The sequence below is a fragment of the Rhipicephalus sanguineus genome, chromosome 1 (genome assembly GCF_013339695.2).
Source record: "Rhipicephalus sanguineus isolate Rsan-2018 chromosome 1, BIME_Rsan_1.4, whole genome shotgun sequence".
NCBI classification, from domain to species: Eukaryota; Metazoa; Arthropoda; class Arachnida; order Ixodida; family Ixodidae; genus Rhipicephalus; species Rhipicephalus sanguineus.
In genome coordinates this window covers 267,691,285-267,709,518 of record NC_051176.1, presented here as the reverse complement: position 1 = coordinate 267,709,518, position 18,234 = coordinate 267,691,285, and the positions used below count along the sequence as shown (strand labels likewise).

Genomic DNA, 18,234 nt, shown 5'->3' with positions numbered 1-18,234 from the left:
GGAAGTTCCCTCAAAAATTAGCATAGGTACAGGAAATTAAAATATTGAACTGAAGACTCTCTCCCTTGCCTCAACTAGCGTCACGAGACTTTTTTGCCTGCACATGCTGGCTTCGTACCCCAACCAGCTGTGCTTCTTGCATGTCAGAGCTGAGATACTGTCTGGATTACGTTGCAAGCCCTGCCTCCTTTAATTATTAAGGTAACAATTATGGAACGTTCGAGGTGAAAATTTGCCATAAGCATTATATTTTGTATAAAGATAAGAGGCAGTAAGATCCTATTGTGCATAGTACGCTGTAAACCATGCAAGTGTGAGCAGAGACGGATAGCGCCTTGCTCAGTGCCAGGGACGTGGAGAGAAGCAGGTGAGTGTTTTTCCTCTAGTCAGCTGCACTAGCTCCACAGCATGGTCGCCATGCTGCTTATCTTGCTGGTAAGCTGCAGCAGAAGTCTGGGTGAGCAGAGGTGGTCTGGGCTGTAAAACCGTGTAATGGTGGCTTCAAACCACTCACACCATTAATGCACGTGTAGGAGGCTGCATACCTCAAATGTTTCAGAAGCTCATTAAAGTGAGAGTAAACAAAATGCATTTGCTCACCTCTGTCTGTGCATGCCCATCGTGCCAACGTTACTCGAGTGAGAACTATTCGTTTGCCTGTTCACGCAACACCAGACCTGTTCACTTAGAATGTTTACTGCTATATGCCCCCCAAAAATTACAAACCTAATATAGTTGTCTAATTTTATTGTAATACATTGCCAGTGCTACCAATGCCTCGCATTTTTGAAGAAATTTCCTTCTTAAAATCCTTTTTGCCTGCACAGCGCATTTCCCGTGGTGGTCACCACGAGGGCATACGATTACAGAAAAGAAAAGACTGGATGGCAAAATCTGATAACACAAAGAGTAGTGCTTTGCTATTTAGGGACCTGAACTGGATGCCAGAAGACAAATATTAGAGTTTTTGAATAGGGGCCCCATAATTTTGGGGCCCCAAAGCCCTTTGCGTGTGCTCGCTTTGGGTCAAGCACGAGCTAGGAGTTTTCGAATGGGGTCTGTGGCGCTTTGGACGCTCCCCCTATTATAGGTCACTCTAGTCTGGGGCAAGAGCCATCGCCTCAGTGGGCACCGTCATGTATGTTTGACCCAAAGCTTTTGGGGCGGGCTTTGGGGCTCCCGCTAAATTTGTGAAATAGCGTCTCCAATGCAAAACCCAAACGCTGTTTGGGTCTCGCGCATGCGCAGTGGCCTCGACGCTATTTTTGGGGCCCCTGTTCGAAAACTCCCTATTACCGGAAGAAATGTAGCAACAGGATGAGGCATGTCCACTACAAGTAAAGTTCTGAAACTATTCAACACATTGCAATAGAATGCCAAGGTTACCACCCCGCATGACCAGTGGAAGGCACCCACCTCTAAGAGGCTCTGGGATTCAAAGCAGATAGAAGTGTAACTGGTCAGCGGTTGCGATGAAACAGGAGACATTTACAGAACTTTGGTGGGGGAAAAAAGGCAAGAGACTGATAGAACTGTAGTTGTAAAGGCGTACATAGTGGTACAACAATTATATACTAGAAATAGAGGCTTAAATGAAGAAACATCAGTAAGAGAATGCCAGAAATGCTAGACTGCAACAGATTTGATAAGACCTCATTAGAACTAACAGGCTAGGTGACCATCACCCATTTCAAAGAAACCAATAAAGATAATCATCCCCATTGAGCTGCACCCTAACTCCACAGATCAGTGTATTGTGTATTCTAATGCATTTCTGAAGTGGCACAGTCAACACTGCATTACCAATGCCGCCGACCAGACATTATACGAGGCTTCTATTCAGTTTCATGCTACACTAGTACGAGGAGTACGGAACAGCAGGCATAACAGCACAATCAGGAAGACCACAGAGTGGCAAACACTGTAAGGTACACCCGAGAGAATGCAACAAAAGAGCAAAAACGCAAATCGAAGAATGTCTGCATCGGTTATGTCCATGTTAGCTCCTTTGACTAACAACAGGACACTAAGCTTCGGTTTTAATAGCAAGGCAGCATAACTTCATTCATTCCTCTGGTACAGGCTTGGTTTGAGTTTTCCCAGTGATTCCACTCCTGCGCCAACTGCGCCAAAGTGCGCCAAATTGTATTTACTGCGCCATCCTGATAATATCGACGAAAATTGCGCCAAACTGCGCCAAAGTCTCGGGTTCTGGGTCGTCTATCACCGGCAGTCGCTTCGCCGGCGCGTCAGAGCATGCGCAGCTCGATCTTGGGGCTGCCAATAAAGTCTGCCAGACCAAGAATTATTCCGCTGAATAAATAGCGCTCGCGCGTGCGTTCCGGGTAAGCCACGATGCCATGCACGGTGCCGACGCAGCTTCTGTTCAACAAGTCGGCTCGACAGCAAAACGCGCTCTCCGCAGAAACTCGTGACGTCTAGGCCTATCGGTAGCGAGAAAGTGCGACGGCAATTCATCGGCGGACGTCGTCTGTTCCAGAAACGCTGCTGATAGCTCGTTTCAAGCGTCGCACGGCACGTAAGGAAAGCAATGTTCAGTAATAACTACATGCGTGCCGCTAAAATGTCTGTCACTTCTGTTTCCGGACATCGCGGAATGAAATCTGGGATCGCTCGCAATAGATATATGGGACAATATCGAATTTTACTTGCTTCGAGTTTATGGAAGAGCACGCGAACGGTGGAAACGCGTTGACACTTTTCCTCGGATATACTTTATCCATGGATCTTTATCCAGAAGAGCTTTTTCGTAATTCCTTCCGCCAGCACGTCCGAGTTTGTAATCACTCTGCGGTAAATACCCCCTAAAAGGCCCTGCCCTTTCGAGCTCACGTGCTAGGGTTCCAATTCGAATTTTTTGCTTGCTTTTCTAAAAATGTCATCTCATTAGTAAAAGCATATCTCCTGGTCGGAGCAGCCGCAAATGCGCTGCTGTCAGTAGCGGGCCCGTCGCTGACGGCCCATAGTGAAGCGGCTACGCCATGTTACACGTCCACCCCTCGCTTTCAGGGCTCAATAGCTAACGGTTAAAAAAACTCAGTTTCATTTAAGGGCGAAGCAATGAATGCGATACCAAAAAAATTGTATTGTTAAACTAAGTAAGGCTAGCAGCGAACTCTTTTGGATCCGATCTCGCGTAACTCAACAAAATGCTGGTTTAAGGGAATACGGCCGCTCCAGGAACCTAAGCGTTTTCTTGCTCCGAGTTCTCTAAACGCGAAGTAAGCGTTGAGAACACAGCAAGATTACGAGCCGTCTCCTGATGCCTCGAGATAGCGCGCGCGCAAGCGACTGCGCCCTTCGAACGATGCTGTCCCCCCCCCCCCCCTCCGCTCCCCTGGCGTCCCTTCATGCTCCTTACGAAAGACGGGCGGGGCGTTTCCTCTCTCTTTGCGAAGGTTCATCGCAGCGCCCCCCCACCCACTCTACTAAGTCAATGTATGGGGCAGATTTTGTGCCCCCCTCCCCCTCTTAGGTGACTAGAAGAGTCACTGTACGGGGCAGATTTTGCGCCCCCCTCTTAGGTGATTAGGGGGGGCGGCCGCCCCCTGCCCCCCCCTGTGCGCACGCCTATGCTCCTGGGATGATTTTTACCATAAGATTTGCAATGAATCGAAATATTTTTAGCCTTCATAAGAGCCCCATAATAATATTCAGGTGCTTGAATGTTAATGCAATATGCTTCTGTAGTGCACTCCAGGATTTAAAATTCGTTGCTCCAGAGTGCTCCCAGATGCAAAATTATCTGCTCCAAAGTGCTCCAAGATGAAAATTTTGCTGCTTCAAAGTGCTCCAAACCGGAAATTTTGCTGCTCCAAAAATTGCTCCAAATCAGAAGTCCTTGGTAGCATCACTGGTTTTCCACTAAAATGTTTAGGTAGTGAACAGCACAAGTGTTCCATCATTTCCCCTCGAAGACCAGACTGATAATCAACATTCTAACCAAATTGGATGGTATGATTGCGATTTATGAAAGGTCAGGACCGTACAGTACATGCACAATATGCATAAATTACTTTCACCATGACACGATTCCTCTATGTAAGCACTTGATGGCAAAATAAGTCCTTGCTCGTGCACATGATTATGAAGAAGCCGCCACTACTAATAGGATAAAACTAAACATATTGTGATCCAAAGATAACACACACACCATATCAATTTTCGCTTTTTTATTGTTTATGTACTTTGTATAGAAGATTTAAATTACACAACACCACAATCACTATGTAACAAGCAAACAGAACTGACACATCTGTAGCTACACAATTACATGGGGAAAAAAATTCATGAAAATGGCCTAAAATGCTTTTTTTTTTTTTGCTGCCACACAAAGCTCACTTGATGTGAGCTACCATTCAATGTTCCCTATGTGAAAGCTTGTGAACAGCAAACTCCCCCACCCCCCGAGACAACAGCCACCAGAAAAGAAAGCTCAACACTGACCACAGACACATATCCAAGCAACAGAAGAGGCTGTTGCACTTCGTTTTATTCCACTAAAACTGGTTTACTCCTTATGCCATTTCATTCTTCAGTGCCTACAACTGGAATGAAACCTCGTTCAGCATGCAATCATCGGTCTTAGCAGTAAAAACACTCTCTCGTGTCAATAGACACCATGCGCATGTATACAGGGGTAGAATGGAAGTGCCACACACAATTCATTCTGTGCAAACAGCACGCACACTGGCCACGGGATTGTAAGGTTCATGGTGTTCTTGATTACAGGCACAAAATTCAATAGATGGCCATAAGAACCGCACATAGCTTATGCCAAATGGCTAGCTTTCTGTACTTGTATTCGAGGGACACAATCTCTACTAGGCCATTACCATTTTGGTAAGCCAGTAAAAGGGAAGTGCCACTGCTATAAACAATCTCTAACGTAAGTAGATACAAAAAGGGACATGGGTTGTAGAAGGGGGGGGGGCAAGCATAGTTAAAGGAAGCTCTCTCCAGCACGATTTCCTGCTTTTTTTGGCAATTGCTTCACAATATCAAAGCAGCCACTATTTCACAATTCCTCACAATATTGCAATTTACAAATCATGATTAAGCCAAAAAACAAGGGGCCAACATATGATTAAGTTACAAAATGGGTATAACGTCGAAAAATAAACTCTATATACACATGCTCAAACGGAGTTGCTTGTGCAAAAGGAATCTCACTTTCTTTTCGCCCTAGAATAGATGCACGATGCACCAGGCATTATGTATACTTATTTATATATAATATATATATAAAAGAAAAGGTGAATGATAAAGACATAGCAGAGGCTGACTCATGCACACACCACTGGCATCACAACAAGCCTGATGTGGATCCCCGCAGAGGGATGAGAGGACGAAAAAAACTTTGGTGGTGGAAACTGGAAGGAAGGAGGAGCGTGTACACTGCAATAATTAATGTCGTTGCAACCACTACTTGGCTATCTAAGCTTATGTAGCATAGCGCTTCGTCCACAGTCGGGCAATGCGGTCATGTTCCTCCCTTTGCTGCATGAACTGTGTGGCGATGCTTCCCACAAGCGGGTCCGCTGAAATGTGAGAACATTTCACATCAGGCTAACAGAAGTTTGATGCTTTTGTCTCACGACCAAAGTGCATCATCATGGCTGCCGACTCCTTTTATACTTGGATTGGGATGTTTCTTAAAGGGTAACTCCAGCATCTTTTTAATCATATTATGATATCACCATTTTCAAATGGTACTGACAGTCCTGTAACAAGTAGGATGGTTCAACCTACTTAACAATTAGTCAATAATTTTAGATGACCAAAAAGCGATGTGTTGAAACCGAAACAAGTAGCTGCTTCATGCGACCTCTGCGAAGATGTCGAACACTACCCTGCCGTAACCCATGGCGAGAGAAAACGGAGAGACTGGCATTGTCATTCAGCGATGAAACATATGGTGCCAGCATTTGGAAACTTGACAGTAGCAATTTATTTGAGTGCGAAAGGATTGCTATTTGTTTTTGGCCGCCTGCTTGGGGAGGTAGTGGCATAGGATACGATGTCGGTGGCCTGCATTCAAAAGCATGGTACGGGAACTGGCTAAAAATCTTTAAGATTCATTTTCAGGAAAGCTAAGTGAAAACATAATGAAAATTTTATTGAGATGACAGGACATTGAAAAAATAACCAGAGTTGCTCTTTAAAAGGGGCAAGCACTAGATCAACTGAGTATTTTTTCAAAATGCCATTTTCATAAATTTTAGTGATACTATTGATTGGTGAACGAATTGCCAAACAGAGGTCAAAGTTACAATTTTTAGATTTTGAGTCAAAACCCAATCAGTGTGACATCACAGATTTGAATGTATATTTTTATCATGTTTGAGCCATTGACACTCAGTAAAAATTCTTGCTGATGGTTATCTTAGAATACAATGTATACTTCACATTTAATAACAAAAATAACCAAGATCCAGTATACACTGCCAAATCCATTCACAGCATGCTGGTGCAAGAACTTCAATGTGTCGTGGCCACCCACTTTTCATTCTTGCGTATTTTTTTACCAAGCCTTCTCACAAAAAGAGGGACATTTTTGGTATTCAAGTGCATTTTATTAATACAGCTTAAAATATTTTTCTGTTAGTGTCCCCTTAGGTGCTTGGCATCACAGCAATTTCAAAAAGAAAGTAAACAGAGTATTCAAAGCAGCATGCATCTTGCATGCTTTCAAAAGCTGTGTGGTGTACAGTCGCGCTCAATATGACTTGTAACATGGAAGCACGTGCCCTCATGAGTTGAAAGACTGCACATGGCTTCAACTTGTTTTCATTTCAGCAACTAAATAATATTTTCTTATTTGGCATCATCCCCAAGTGCGAGAACATCGTTTAGTTATGGAAATAAGGGCTAGTGGAGGCCATGGGCAGTCTTTGAACTCGTGAGGCGACGCACTCTCGTGTTGCAAGTCACACTGAGCACCCAACTGTACCTACAAACCCAAATAATCCCGAACGCGCACTCAATGATTGCGAGCACTAGCAGTGACGATGGTGTGACGAGCACCAGCAGCAAAGAGCACACATTCTTGAACCATGGTGATCATTACGTGTTGTGGTTCTCATTTCAAATGCGCCACATTTTTAATACTCAGGTCTGTCCCCATCATCGTCATAAATCTCAGCATATTATGTCCACTGCAAGATGAAGGCCTCTCCCAATGATCTCCAATTTACTATATCTCGTGCGAGCCGATTTTATTTTATCCCGGTGAACTGCGTTTTGTCGCTCCATCTAACTCACTGCCGTCCTTTGCTGCGTTTCCCTACCCTTGGCATCCATTCCATTGCTGTAACTGACCCCCAGTTGCCTGTCCTACATATTACATGACCGGCCAAGGTCCATTCCTTTTGCTGAAAATCAACTACAATATCACCTGCCCATGTTTGTTGACTGACCAATTCTTCTGTCACTCAATCTCTTGATGTTACGCCTACGATTTTCCATTGACATTCAAATTGCAGTGATTTGGCTGCACAAGCACTACTGCACCCAGTACAGCATGGATAAGCACTACACTCAAGCACATTGAGTGTCCGTATCAATAAACATGAGCAAAAATGGCAGGACAGCCCTATGGTCCTATGAACAAACGATCTCTACATAGGATAATCAGGCTATGGTTGGCAACACTGCTGAAAGACATATTATAAAAACTACATCACAAATAGTTTCCTGCCTTTCATGTGTGTCATGCACTGAGGTAGACCACTTGCATTTGAATGAATGGTATGAGATGCATGCCTTATGCATACAAAATTTCTAGGGCAATTTTGGTGGTCATGGCTTAATGATATGGGAGTCTAGATCAGTTGGCAAATGCAGTTGGCATAAAATGAACTTATCTGGTTAGTAATGATAAAAGATGCTGTGCTTCATACTTATTCCAGTTAAAACCTATTGTCGATCACTGATTAGAGTGCAAGCCTCAAGAAACCAGTTGTAGTACGATTGACTTAGGTTTAATTTGTGATGCAGCAGAAATGCCAACTCAGGAGGACAAAGTAAACGTTGACTATACACGTCTATTTTGTCGTCTCGTGTGCTTGTTTGTGCTACACCAGAAGTTACACAATACCAACTTGCCTGAGTCTGTTCTTTTGAACAATTTAGGCTGTACATTTGCAGCAAATAGACATAAGTTGAACCCTTGTTTTCAGAATGAAAGCACTGCTAAGCCTGTTACAACTCTGGGCTAGATGAGGCAGACTGCAGAGAGCTACTTACCTGGGTTGCAATCTGTGAGTAGAGAGCATATTGAAAGTAAAACTTTGGAAATGGTGAGGGCTGGGCTCCAGTTATCCTTGAGGATATCTAGACATATAACTCCTTGGCTATTGATGTTGCAGTGATAGATGCGGGTGCGAAATGTAACCTGCAGAAAGATGACGATGGATTTGAGCAACTACCTTAAGCCAGGCAACTCTCTGTCATCAACAATTGCAGCTACAGTTTAAAACACTATCAATTGGATGAAATTTCATTCTGATAAGAGACATACAGAGCACAGCACTTTGCTTGTGAATGACTACTGAGGCTACCTTGCATTGAATCAAAATAAAAAGTACCTGACATCAGGTAAGAGTATTTAATGGACAAGATGAATAAAAAGAAAGAGAACTCTGACCGCCATATTGCAAAGCTTTTTTTTTGTTTATTTACTTGTTTATTCAACTACATGGAGCCAGCTAAATAACAGATGCACTTTCATGTTGTGCGTCTATCACAGGAATTTATTTAACAGGTCCGTTACCAGATAGCTCAAGCAGTGGATGTAACCACTTAACAAGAAACAAAAACAGAAAAAAACCCGCATTTCCCCGAACGGGAGTATGAGGAAGTGCGAAGCACGGGGTGATGCTATGAGGGGGCGCGCGCGACTAAACTGCAGAGCCGAGCGAAGGAGACGGCAGCGAGAGAGCACGCGCCAGCCGACCCACGGAGGTCTGGCCGTTTTTAAGTGCAAAGCACTTTTACTGATGATGATGATCTGTCTTCCGAACTCGTTCCAAAGAACCCGCAACGCGTTCAACTTGTTGGCGGCGTTGCGCACGCCCGAGATGGGGCTCAGGTTGTTGTCGAACCACAGTCGATCGCACACCGCGCAGCTATATCCGAAGCTGCGGTCCAGGAAGTCTCGCTTGAAGCGCGCGTCCGGCCGATCGAATTCGAGGGCCCGCGCTCGCTCACGCATCGTGCGTCCCCGCGCCAGATCGGCTTCAGGGTGCTCGGCTCGCTTCGCACGCTTTTGTTCGGCGTCTCGCCACCGGCCTTCATCACCACAGGCAATGCGCGGGGCGCGCGCAGCCACGGAGCGGAGGGCGGAGCGCGCGCAGTCACGTGGGGCGTGACGTCGCTGCGCCGTTGCTACAGACGCTCCTCTTCGCTCCTCGCGCCGTTGCTAGGGGAGAGGAGGAGGAGCGTGGATGACGGCGGATTCAGGGTCGCTTATAAAGTGCATTCGCACTTAAAACGATCGCAAATTTTTAAAAATAAAAGGCGGTTGCTACAGAGGTACTTCCACTCCTTTCGTCATATGCAGCCTTTCATACATCACTTTCATTAGTTTGCATTCAATTCAAGCTCAGCAGGCATCCCCTTGAAATTTGAATAAACAAGGTTTTCTGTACACACTGGGATGTATGACCAAGAGATGCCAATGCACCCATGTTCTCAACAAATGAAAAATTTTCAAGAAGGTTGAACCAAATAACTAAGGAGCAGAAGTGTAAATGGGTTCTCTGAACCACAGGCATTGTAAAAAAGAAACTCGTGTTTCCGAATGAAAATACCTGAATAACCACATTAAAAATAAAATGTCCCTGAGATGAAACAGTTCGCACTTTCACAGTTTGCTTCGCAGTTGTTAGCAGATGCAGTAAAGCAGGAAATAACATCATTGCAGCCAATATTCTTGAAATGCTTAAAGGCAATGTACCATCTTGTGCTGGAAACTGATGCATGGGCAAATTAATACGCACTTGTGTAGCCATGTCTCAAAACAAAAAGGGCGGGGGGCTAAGTCTGAAGTTGGTCTGACATCAAACTACTGAGAACTAAAGTTGTCCCCTATCTATAATGCATGACCCCAGATTCTATGCGTTCTGGTACTGGTAAAGGGCTGGCATTCAATAGGTTCAAAGTTGCATATGATTTTAATGCTGAGGCTGGCTTGCACTCTAAAAACCATACACTGTGTACACAAATAGGAAACATGGCACACTACACCAAGCAATCATAGAGGTGTGCATAGTGTTTCTCTTCATGAGCAGTGGCAACACATCAGTTTAAACATTGCTCATCACAGATATTAGAGCACTTTATGCTGGTCACCTCGAAATGAGTCACCAATGGCCTAAAAAAGAATTATACTGCACAACTTCCTTATTTTGTCATGGTTAATTTGTCTGCATTAAAAAGGTCCGCAATTTTTAAAGAAGCATTTTCCATTACAATTTCAGTTCATATTTATTTATTTATTTACAATACTGCTACTCTCATTCGAGAGCGTGGCAGTTGGGCAGTACAATGATTTTCAGTACAAGCAATGAAAAATAGGGGAAAAAAAATCTAAAGCAAAACAAGTCAGAGAAACAAACACTTACATTTGTAGCGTAATTACAGCATATGTGGGTTACAGAGAAAAACAAAAACAAGAAACACGATATATACAGTATACAGTAAGGCAAAGAAAATGCTGGTTAAAGAACGGTATATTCAGTGGAATTTATACAAAAACACGTAATACATGCTAGGTTCAAGGGAAATGATAAAGAATGAAAAATAAGATGGAGCATGAGGCTTCGCAAGAAGTGGCCAAAGAGAATAACAATACTACAGGTGTTGCTAGGGGCTGGTAATAAAACTAGGGTAAATAAGATTAAACTTCTAGCATTGAGCATAGCGAAGGAACAAGTTGTCGTAAATGGGAAAGTTTGTAGAAGATGAAATGAAGAAATCTATTTTGGTGACATAGGTGCTCTTACGCAAGCACATTTTTTCTACTTGTGCCATAAATTCCGATAGTGATTCGATGTTGGTGATAATAGCGATATTGGTAAATAATTTGTCATATCAAAGCTGGATGAAGTGAAGTCAAGTGAGTACTGGACTTTGTGCTGGCTAAGTCTGCATCTGAGATCCTGCTGTATGAGACAGCACAATTCACAATTTCTGCCACTGCTGAACCCAGTAAGAGTCACTAAACAGTACAAGAGAAGAGGTAACATGCAACATAACAGGATTACCTTTGGTGGTTTGAAAGGATACTCTGGGCTGAAATGTATGTCCAAGAAGAAAACTCCACCTTCATACACTGATCCTGGGGGGCCAAGAATGGTTGATACCCATTCATAGAGGTTATCTCCCTTCGGTCCCGCACTATTAGAAAAAAAGACACAGCAAAGGTACTCGGTGGTTTCATAAAGAATGACAACAGCAACAATGCTACATTACAAGCACAAAGCATGACCAAGCACAACAAAATAACTCGTAATTTATGGCACATATTTGAAGACCTGTTCAATGACAAGGTGAAATTGCACTGAACTTACAGGAGTAATGAGACTACTGCAGGCAAAACCCTGAAATTTCAGACAACTTGCACTAAGTGTAAATCTTAAACCACCTATCCAAGTATGCATCAAATCATCTCACTGCCTCATGCATCTCTTGTTGCAAAAGCTTTCTCAAATCCGTGAAGTGTAAGCGGAGTTACAGGGACTTGTCGCAGGTTCCAAGTGCTTCCTCGCTTCTATCATCCTGACAAGGCGCTGAAAGCTACACAGGGAAGGATGACAAGAGGGTATGAAACTAAGTAAGCATGTGTCCTGGCCTTTGTTATTCTTTGTGTTCAAACATTTCTGGCACAGATGAGCTCCGCACCAGCGGGTGGCAGCACCCTATGGCAGCTGCAACACCTACACAGCACAAGAAGCACAACCTAGTGCCAGGCCCGTAGCCAGAAATCTTTTTCGGGAGGGACCCACTTGCTGAAGGCCTTGACTTTGTCAGAAAAACACCTATTTTCATTATTTATTTTCGGTAACCCCCCCCCCTCCATTCATCAAAATTTCGGGGAGGGGGGACTACCCCTCCCCCCTGGCTACGAGCCTGCCTAGTGTGCACCAGCTTTGTTGTGCATCGGCTTGACCAAAGGATAGTTACCAAATACATATAGCGCATTTTGAAGGAGTTTCAATTGGCTAAACTCAAAGCGTTGTCTGCTAAGGTGCCTAGCTTGTGAGGTGTGTAGGAGAGAGCAAGCATGAGCTGGCAAATGTACTGGTAGTTTTGGAAACAACCGTGTGCATTGGTTAAGTACTGTCATAGTGATTTCAGTATGAGACAAGTGACCAACTCAGGCACGTAGTGTTTGAAATAGCACGGGTATAGTGCACCCAGTGCAGCCTCGCGTGAACACAGGAGAAAACAACACTAAGCAGACAACCGAAATGCATACTTCAGTGTTTTCGACGTTTGCCGAGCGGAGGAAAATTTCTGGCTGCCTTTGAAATGAAACTAACTACCCTGCTGCGTGCAGTGCTACGTTTGGCTCACACGTTAAGTGGAGTCCAATTGATTTTCAGTGTTCCCTGACCACGTTTAAGAAGATTTGCAAAGTACCATTACTTATGTCAGTGTAAATACATGCTACAAATTTCCCAGATTCAACATTCTGCTTTATTTTTCAAAGCATCTGTCATGGAATATATTTGCAAACAAAACGTTTAATCAGTAAGCTATAGCGGAAACGTCCAGTATATGCAATGGCAAAATTTAACTGCGGCAGTGTTTAACACCCCAAAGCTGCACAGTGGGCTATTAGAGATGCCATGGTGGTGTGCTCTGGATTAACTTTGAGAACAAGAGTTCCTTAACGTGCACCCAAAGCAAGGTATACAAGTATTTTCACAGTTACTCCCATTGAAAGAGACCTCGGATTAGAAACCACGACCTTGTGATAAGCAGTAGAAAGCTATGCCCAGAAAGCCACCACCCTTCTCTAGCCCTTTCTTCGGAACAAAGGCACCAGGATTGGGAGTATACTTATAAAACAATATCAAGACCATGCATGGAGTAAGTCAAAGTAACCTGAAGTTCCAATAAAAAATGCTTGAAGTAGAATGCTTACAAAAATTATCAGATTTACATATGCAGACATTAAAGTGAAACATTAAACCAGTTTGGGCAGCTCAATTACTTTATGACAACTCTATTGCCATTAATTTCAGCATCATAGGACAATTACTACAAGAGGAAATGAAGGTCAAAGTTTCATGTTTGAATGTTGCGCTGAAACTTCAGTGCATTAACATCAATGTGATGTTACGAACTACAAAGTCTTTTAGCGTATTTTGGCCCCACTGCTTCAATGAAATTTTCTGGCACTTGTTATGTGTCCCTTAGAACACAATCTAAATAATGTTTAGCAACAAATGATTATGTAGGCCTTAGCAGATGCCATCAAAATCTATGATGTCACAGCAAGCTCAACTTCAAGGCGGCGGTGCCACGTGTATTTTCTTTTTGTGCATTTCCTCACTTTCTCACCTTCTCACAATAATTGTGGTACTTTCGGTATTGTGAAATCATAGCTTAGTAATATGAGAAAACTAACTTTTCTCTTTGGTGTCCCTTTAGGGCATTCTATGAATGTGCTTCAGGCTTGCTTATGAGGGCAAACTTGCGACTACTTTCACAATGAATAATCATTTCTAGACTAAAAATTAACTTATTGCTTACACAATGGTCACAATGAAATACCACTATCTAATTATCTGAATGAACTCAAATTCAATCTCAAATTAGAGTTAATCAATGCAAAGCAATTCATCATACCACAAGAGACATTTTTCCTCAAGTGATCCCTTTTTCTGTGAGCCATTTCACTGAAATAATCTACTTAATATTGCTGCAGGCTCCAGTATCACAGATTCCCTTGTAAAAATCATCCAATGTATTCAGCTCTCATTGTATAATTTAACCACAGCTAATAACTACGGAAAATTTGCATTATTCTAGTGAACACAACTTCTTCTTGTACCCAGCTGCTTGCAGGGGGCAAGACAGCCATGCAGAATGTTCAAACGGGAGATGTGGATGGATAATCCATGTCGCAGTGAACATATGGTACACTGCGACATGAATGCATGTGTACTTGAACCAGTGCATAGGCACTGCAAGTTCCAAACATATTTTACTATTTCACGCTTCAACACAGCCTCTTACACTAAATAAAGGCCAGAAAATGCAATAGGCCCATAATTCTCATCATTAGCATACTGTCAACACACACACATGCCCACACAAGTGGTGCTGTACCATCCAGGTTGCAGCAGCGGTCACACCTTAGTGACATCACTAACATCAATAAAAAAAGTATGATACCTTGTGCTTAAATTAACACCAATAAGCAGTTTAATGTAGCCATGCAAAATTTTTAAATTAGGAAACTTGCTAGACTCTAAAGAGTACAGAAGGAAATCATGGTCGGAACCAAAAAAACCTCACTTACAATGAAGAGAATCAGGTCTGAAATTGAGTTAAACAAAAAATGTGCATTTCACACAAAAGAGGAAGTTGCAGCGAACAAGTAGCTCTAAAACTCAACAGTAAAACACAGACATGTATTTAAAAAAAGCATAAACATGTATCATTGATAGATGTCTTGGTTACAGTCAAATAGCAAGGTTTTTTGCTAAAATATTCCAGTAGTCAACACACCTATTTTAAAGACTGGATTAAAAAGAAGGGACTTTGATGTTTTAACTACATAAGGTAGTATAAAATAAGCACCACAATAACGGAATGAATTCTAAGTAGGACTCCTTATAGAGGTCACCTGTGCACATGCACATACACATACATAGGAGTTTCTGCATTAGGACTTACTGCAATGCAGCCTATAATTAAATATATGACCACATGCTTAGCAACAGAGTTATTTCAACTGTTTTCTAGCCCAAAGAATGTCAGTGCCAATGCTGTAAAATCCCCCTACATATTTTGCGAAGCTGAACACTAAAAGAGATCAAGCAGAGAAATGAGACTTTTTTTGTTAGACAAGACCACATGAAGTCTGAACATGCAAATGAAATTTGCAAATTGAACATTAGTGCCAGGGATAATTTATACAACTTTAATTTAGCCAGGTTGTGATAAACACATACTCTACAAAGTCCGTGCATGTGCTTGTTATGATGGAGTGACAGCAGATTGCATATATGTTGTTTTTTCTCAGAACAGCAGACAGCTCCTGCCGTCTCACTACTATGTAATCAATCACAACAGTGGTTGTGCACAAGCATTCTGTCTATCGTATTGTTTTTCAGTGGCATTAAAAATTTATCGGTTGTTTTCACTGTCTCTTGCAACCACCCGTTCTTCTGAGCATACAACAAGCTGATAGACTCCTGAGACACATAAGCAACAAGCAGGTCACAAAATCAAGTCATTTGGATGAAAAAAAAAAAAAAAAACAAAAACAACAATTAAGTTTTCCACCCTCAGCGGTGTTTTACACATCAACAAAACTGCATTTGATTAAGGTTATTTCATAATGCTTCATGCACTACAAAGAAAGCTTGCCAAAACATCCGAAAATGCGTTTCGATGGGTGACGCTCTAAGATTTATTATGAATGCATGCACAGTTCACTGCAGTTACATTAAAGACAAACACGAAATATGTGTATTCAGCTGTTGATTCGACGCATTTTAATGGAACCCAAGTCTTCACAGTGCAACACTGACTAATAGTCATAAATGTTTATGTCACATTCATAGCAGATTATAATACATATGTTCATTTTTTTTTTCATCGGAGTAGCAATGCCATAGCGATTTCGGCATTTGGGTTGTCTCTCAAGGCACTTGGCTGCACTCAGGAAGTGTCCTGTGGTATCATGGCCAGTAGCGCCATCTTTTTTGCACACTGCTAACCACTTACTAATTCACGGACTCCAATAACAAAGAGGCAAGGAGGTCCTACATAGGAATCATCACATATCTAATTGTTTATCAAATTTATACCAGGATCCTTGGTGAAAGTATCTGACGAATATTTAACTTCTGCAATGAGCTTACTACAACCCCCATTTCTCTTATCAGCACATGCCAGAATTCCTTTACTCACTCTGTCAACAAAGCAACTCAAATAGTCGAAGTATAATAGCCTAAATGTTTAGAATCCAGACCCTCCACAGACATGGCTTAATTGCTTGTAAAAGGTCCACGATAAAATGAGAGTGGTTGATTCTTCTGAGCTTGAAACACAAGATAGCTTGACAAATGGCTTGGACATATGAAGGTAACAAAGTACGAAAATGCAGGAAAAAAATAATGGCTCTGCGTGTTTCCGAGTGAAGTGGCATAATGATTGAAACATGCATAATGATTAAATGATTGGTGCAGAATGAAAGTGAAATGCCATGAATCCATGCACACCCAATTAAAGTGATGGTATGTTACTGAAATTACATGGCTATAATCCATTGTATATTCAACAACCAAGAAGGCTGGTACAGCCAGCCAGGACTTGCATAATGAGTATACACTTACATATTTAATGAATATGGAATCGAAACAAACAATATAAGCTTAGACGTTAACCACTGCAATTAAACAATTGCTTTATGAAAACACACACAATCATAATTCTGTGATGAGGTTCCACACAGAGAGCACAGGCAAGCTTTGACGACGACTTTAGATGACAGCAGCCTTCATTTTAACAGCAGTGAACAACTTTGTAGGTTGTGGGTGTACGCTAAAAGCAGCTCAACAAACCCCTTTCAGCTTAACCCAATGTCCCTCTTACACAGACAGTTTCAACCTCATTAAAACTTATCTTCAGCCAAACTTTTCCAATGCAGTCACGCGGCGCAGTTTCCCAGGTACCGAGTCGAACATGCATGAAGTTAAGGCGCAGCAGCGCTCAATCTACGTCAACTCGAGCACGTTCGAATGTGCTACGAGCGCGGTGTGCCCTTTCGTTAGCCATCGGTAACAAACATCGTGTTTCACATTAGTTATTTCGAATATTGATTAGAAAGACGAGAAATAACCTGCAATTAGGCGGTGGGTCCAATGTTATTTCCGCAAGCTCCTTTTGGATCCTGAGGAAAGAAACAGCGAAACAAACATTTAGCAGGCAGCCCATTCAAGCTCATGAAGTAAAAATTTACAATGTGGCCACACGGCAAAGTCCAACAATGCTCAGCAAAGAAAATTAAAATAAATAAAAATAAAAGCGACTTATGAAACCCAAGTTCGTCGCGACGTGGGTGCCGCCTTAGTCCTAAGGACATTTGGCCCACTCACCTCTTGGCACTTGTGCTTAGAGCCTTCGACATCCTTAGGTTTGATTTATGTGCCTTTGGATCCTCTGGACACTCGTTTGTCGCTGACGGGTTCCTTCTAGTAGTGGAAGACTGGTCTTGATGGTCCGGCCTGTGTTCGAACACCGGACATATCACTCTCACAGTGGCATATAATCGCGAGAGATTCACTCCAAACCATGAGCCTCCAGGAGGCCAAGCTATACGGCAATGCTCTGAGAAAGATGCTATTGGAATGAGCAGGCTCTACAGCCTACGCCGAGAATAAGACCACGGACTACACATAAACATGAATTAGACCGATGAGAAGTACCTCAGTCCTAACAAAGACCTGAATGGAGCATAAACTTCTCCGGCCAATCCATACCCATCGTAAAAAGACACGACAACGCTATGTACGCTCTTCGCAAAGCGTTTCCAGTAATGAGAACGCAGCTGTAAGTTATTTCCTTTAATGTTCTACACGCACAAAATTAAACAAAAAGAAATCCCGACTTACAGAATGACGGACTTCCACCGACGAACAGCAGAACGGCGAACGCTGCGCCCCTGTTGTGTCAGGTAGTGCACGCTGTTCCACGCAACGACAGCACTCCCTCAGAGACTCTGTCGCGGCTGCACCACGGCTTCCTGATAGTGGCTGCGCAGTTGGTTTTCCTTTATGAATAATAAAATTCATTTCTGCTCCCTTTAGTGACCTGCCAATCTGTGAATTTAATGTTCGTGGAGGTAAGAATGCAGGAAGCGTGGCGCGAAACTCAAATGAGAGTGGTCATCGAGTGGTGCTCGCGCGCTGATACACAAAGCACGTGCCAGACTTGTGCATATCTTAAATACTTTACTGTAGTTACTCT

General features: G+C 42.8%; 1 protein-coding gene across 1 annotated transcript; it reads right to left on the bottom strand.

Annotated features, from left to right (window-relative positions):
* Positions 1-4,178: 4,178 nt before the first annotated feature.
* Positions 4,179-17,996, bottom strand: LOC119378924 (ubiquitin-conjugating enzyme E2-24 kDa). The gene is made up of 6 exons (XM_037648007.2): positions 17,880-17,996; positions 17,364-17,492; positions 17,108-17,158; positions 11,289-11,421; positions 8,269-8,416; positions 4,179-5,561 (listed from the first exon to the last, which is right to left on the bottom strand). Exons 2-6 carry the CDS (start codon positions 17,393-17,395, stop codon positions 5,464-5,466), a joined length of 462 nt encoding a protein of 153 aa, XP_037503935.1. The 5' UTR covers positions 17,396-17,492; positions 17,880-17,996; the 3' UTR covers positions 4,179-5,463.
* Between the last annotated feature and the right edge of the window lie 238 nt (positions 17,997-18,234).

Excerpts from the sequence above, each read along its gene's own strand:
- LOC119378924 (XM_037648007.2), bottom strand. The coding sequence starts at position 17,395 with ATGTCGAAGGCTCTAAGCACAAGTGCCAAGAG. Across the intron at positions 11,422-17,107 it reads GACCCACCGCCTAATTGCAG|TGCGGGACCGAAGGGAGATA; the intron begins GTTATTTCTCGT and ends TTTTTCTAATAG. Across the intron at positions 8,417-11,288 it reads ATCCTTTCAAACCACCAAAG|GTTACATTTCGCACCCGCAT; the intron begins GTAATCCTGTTA and ends ATCTTTCTGCAG.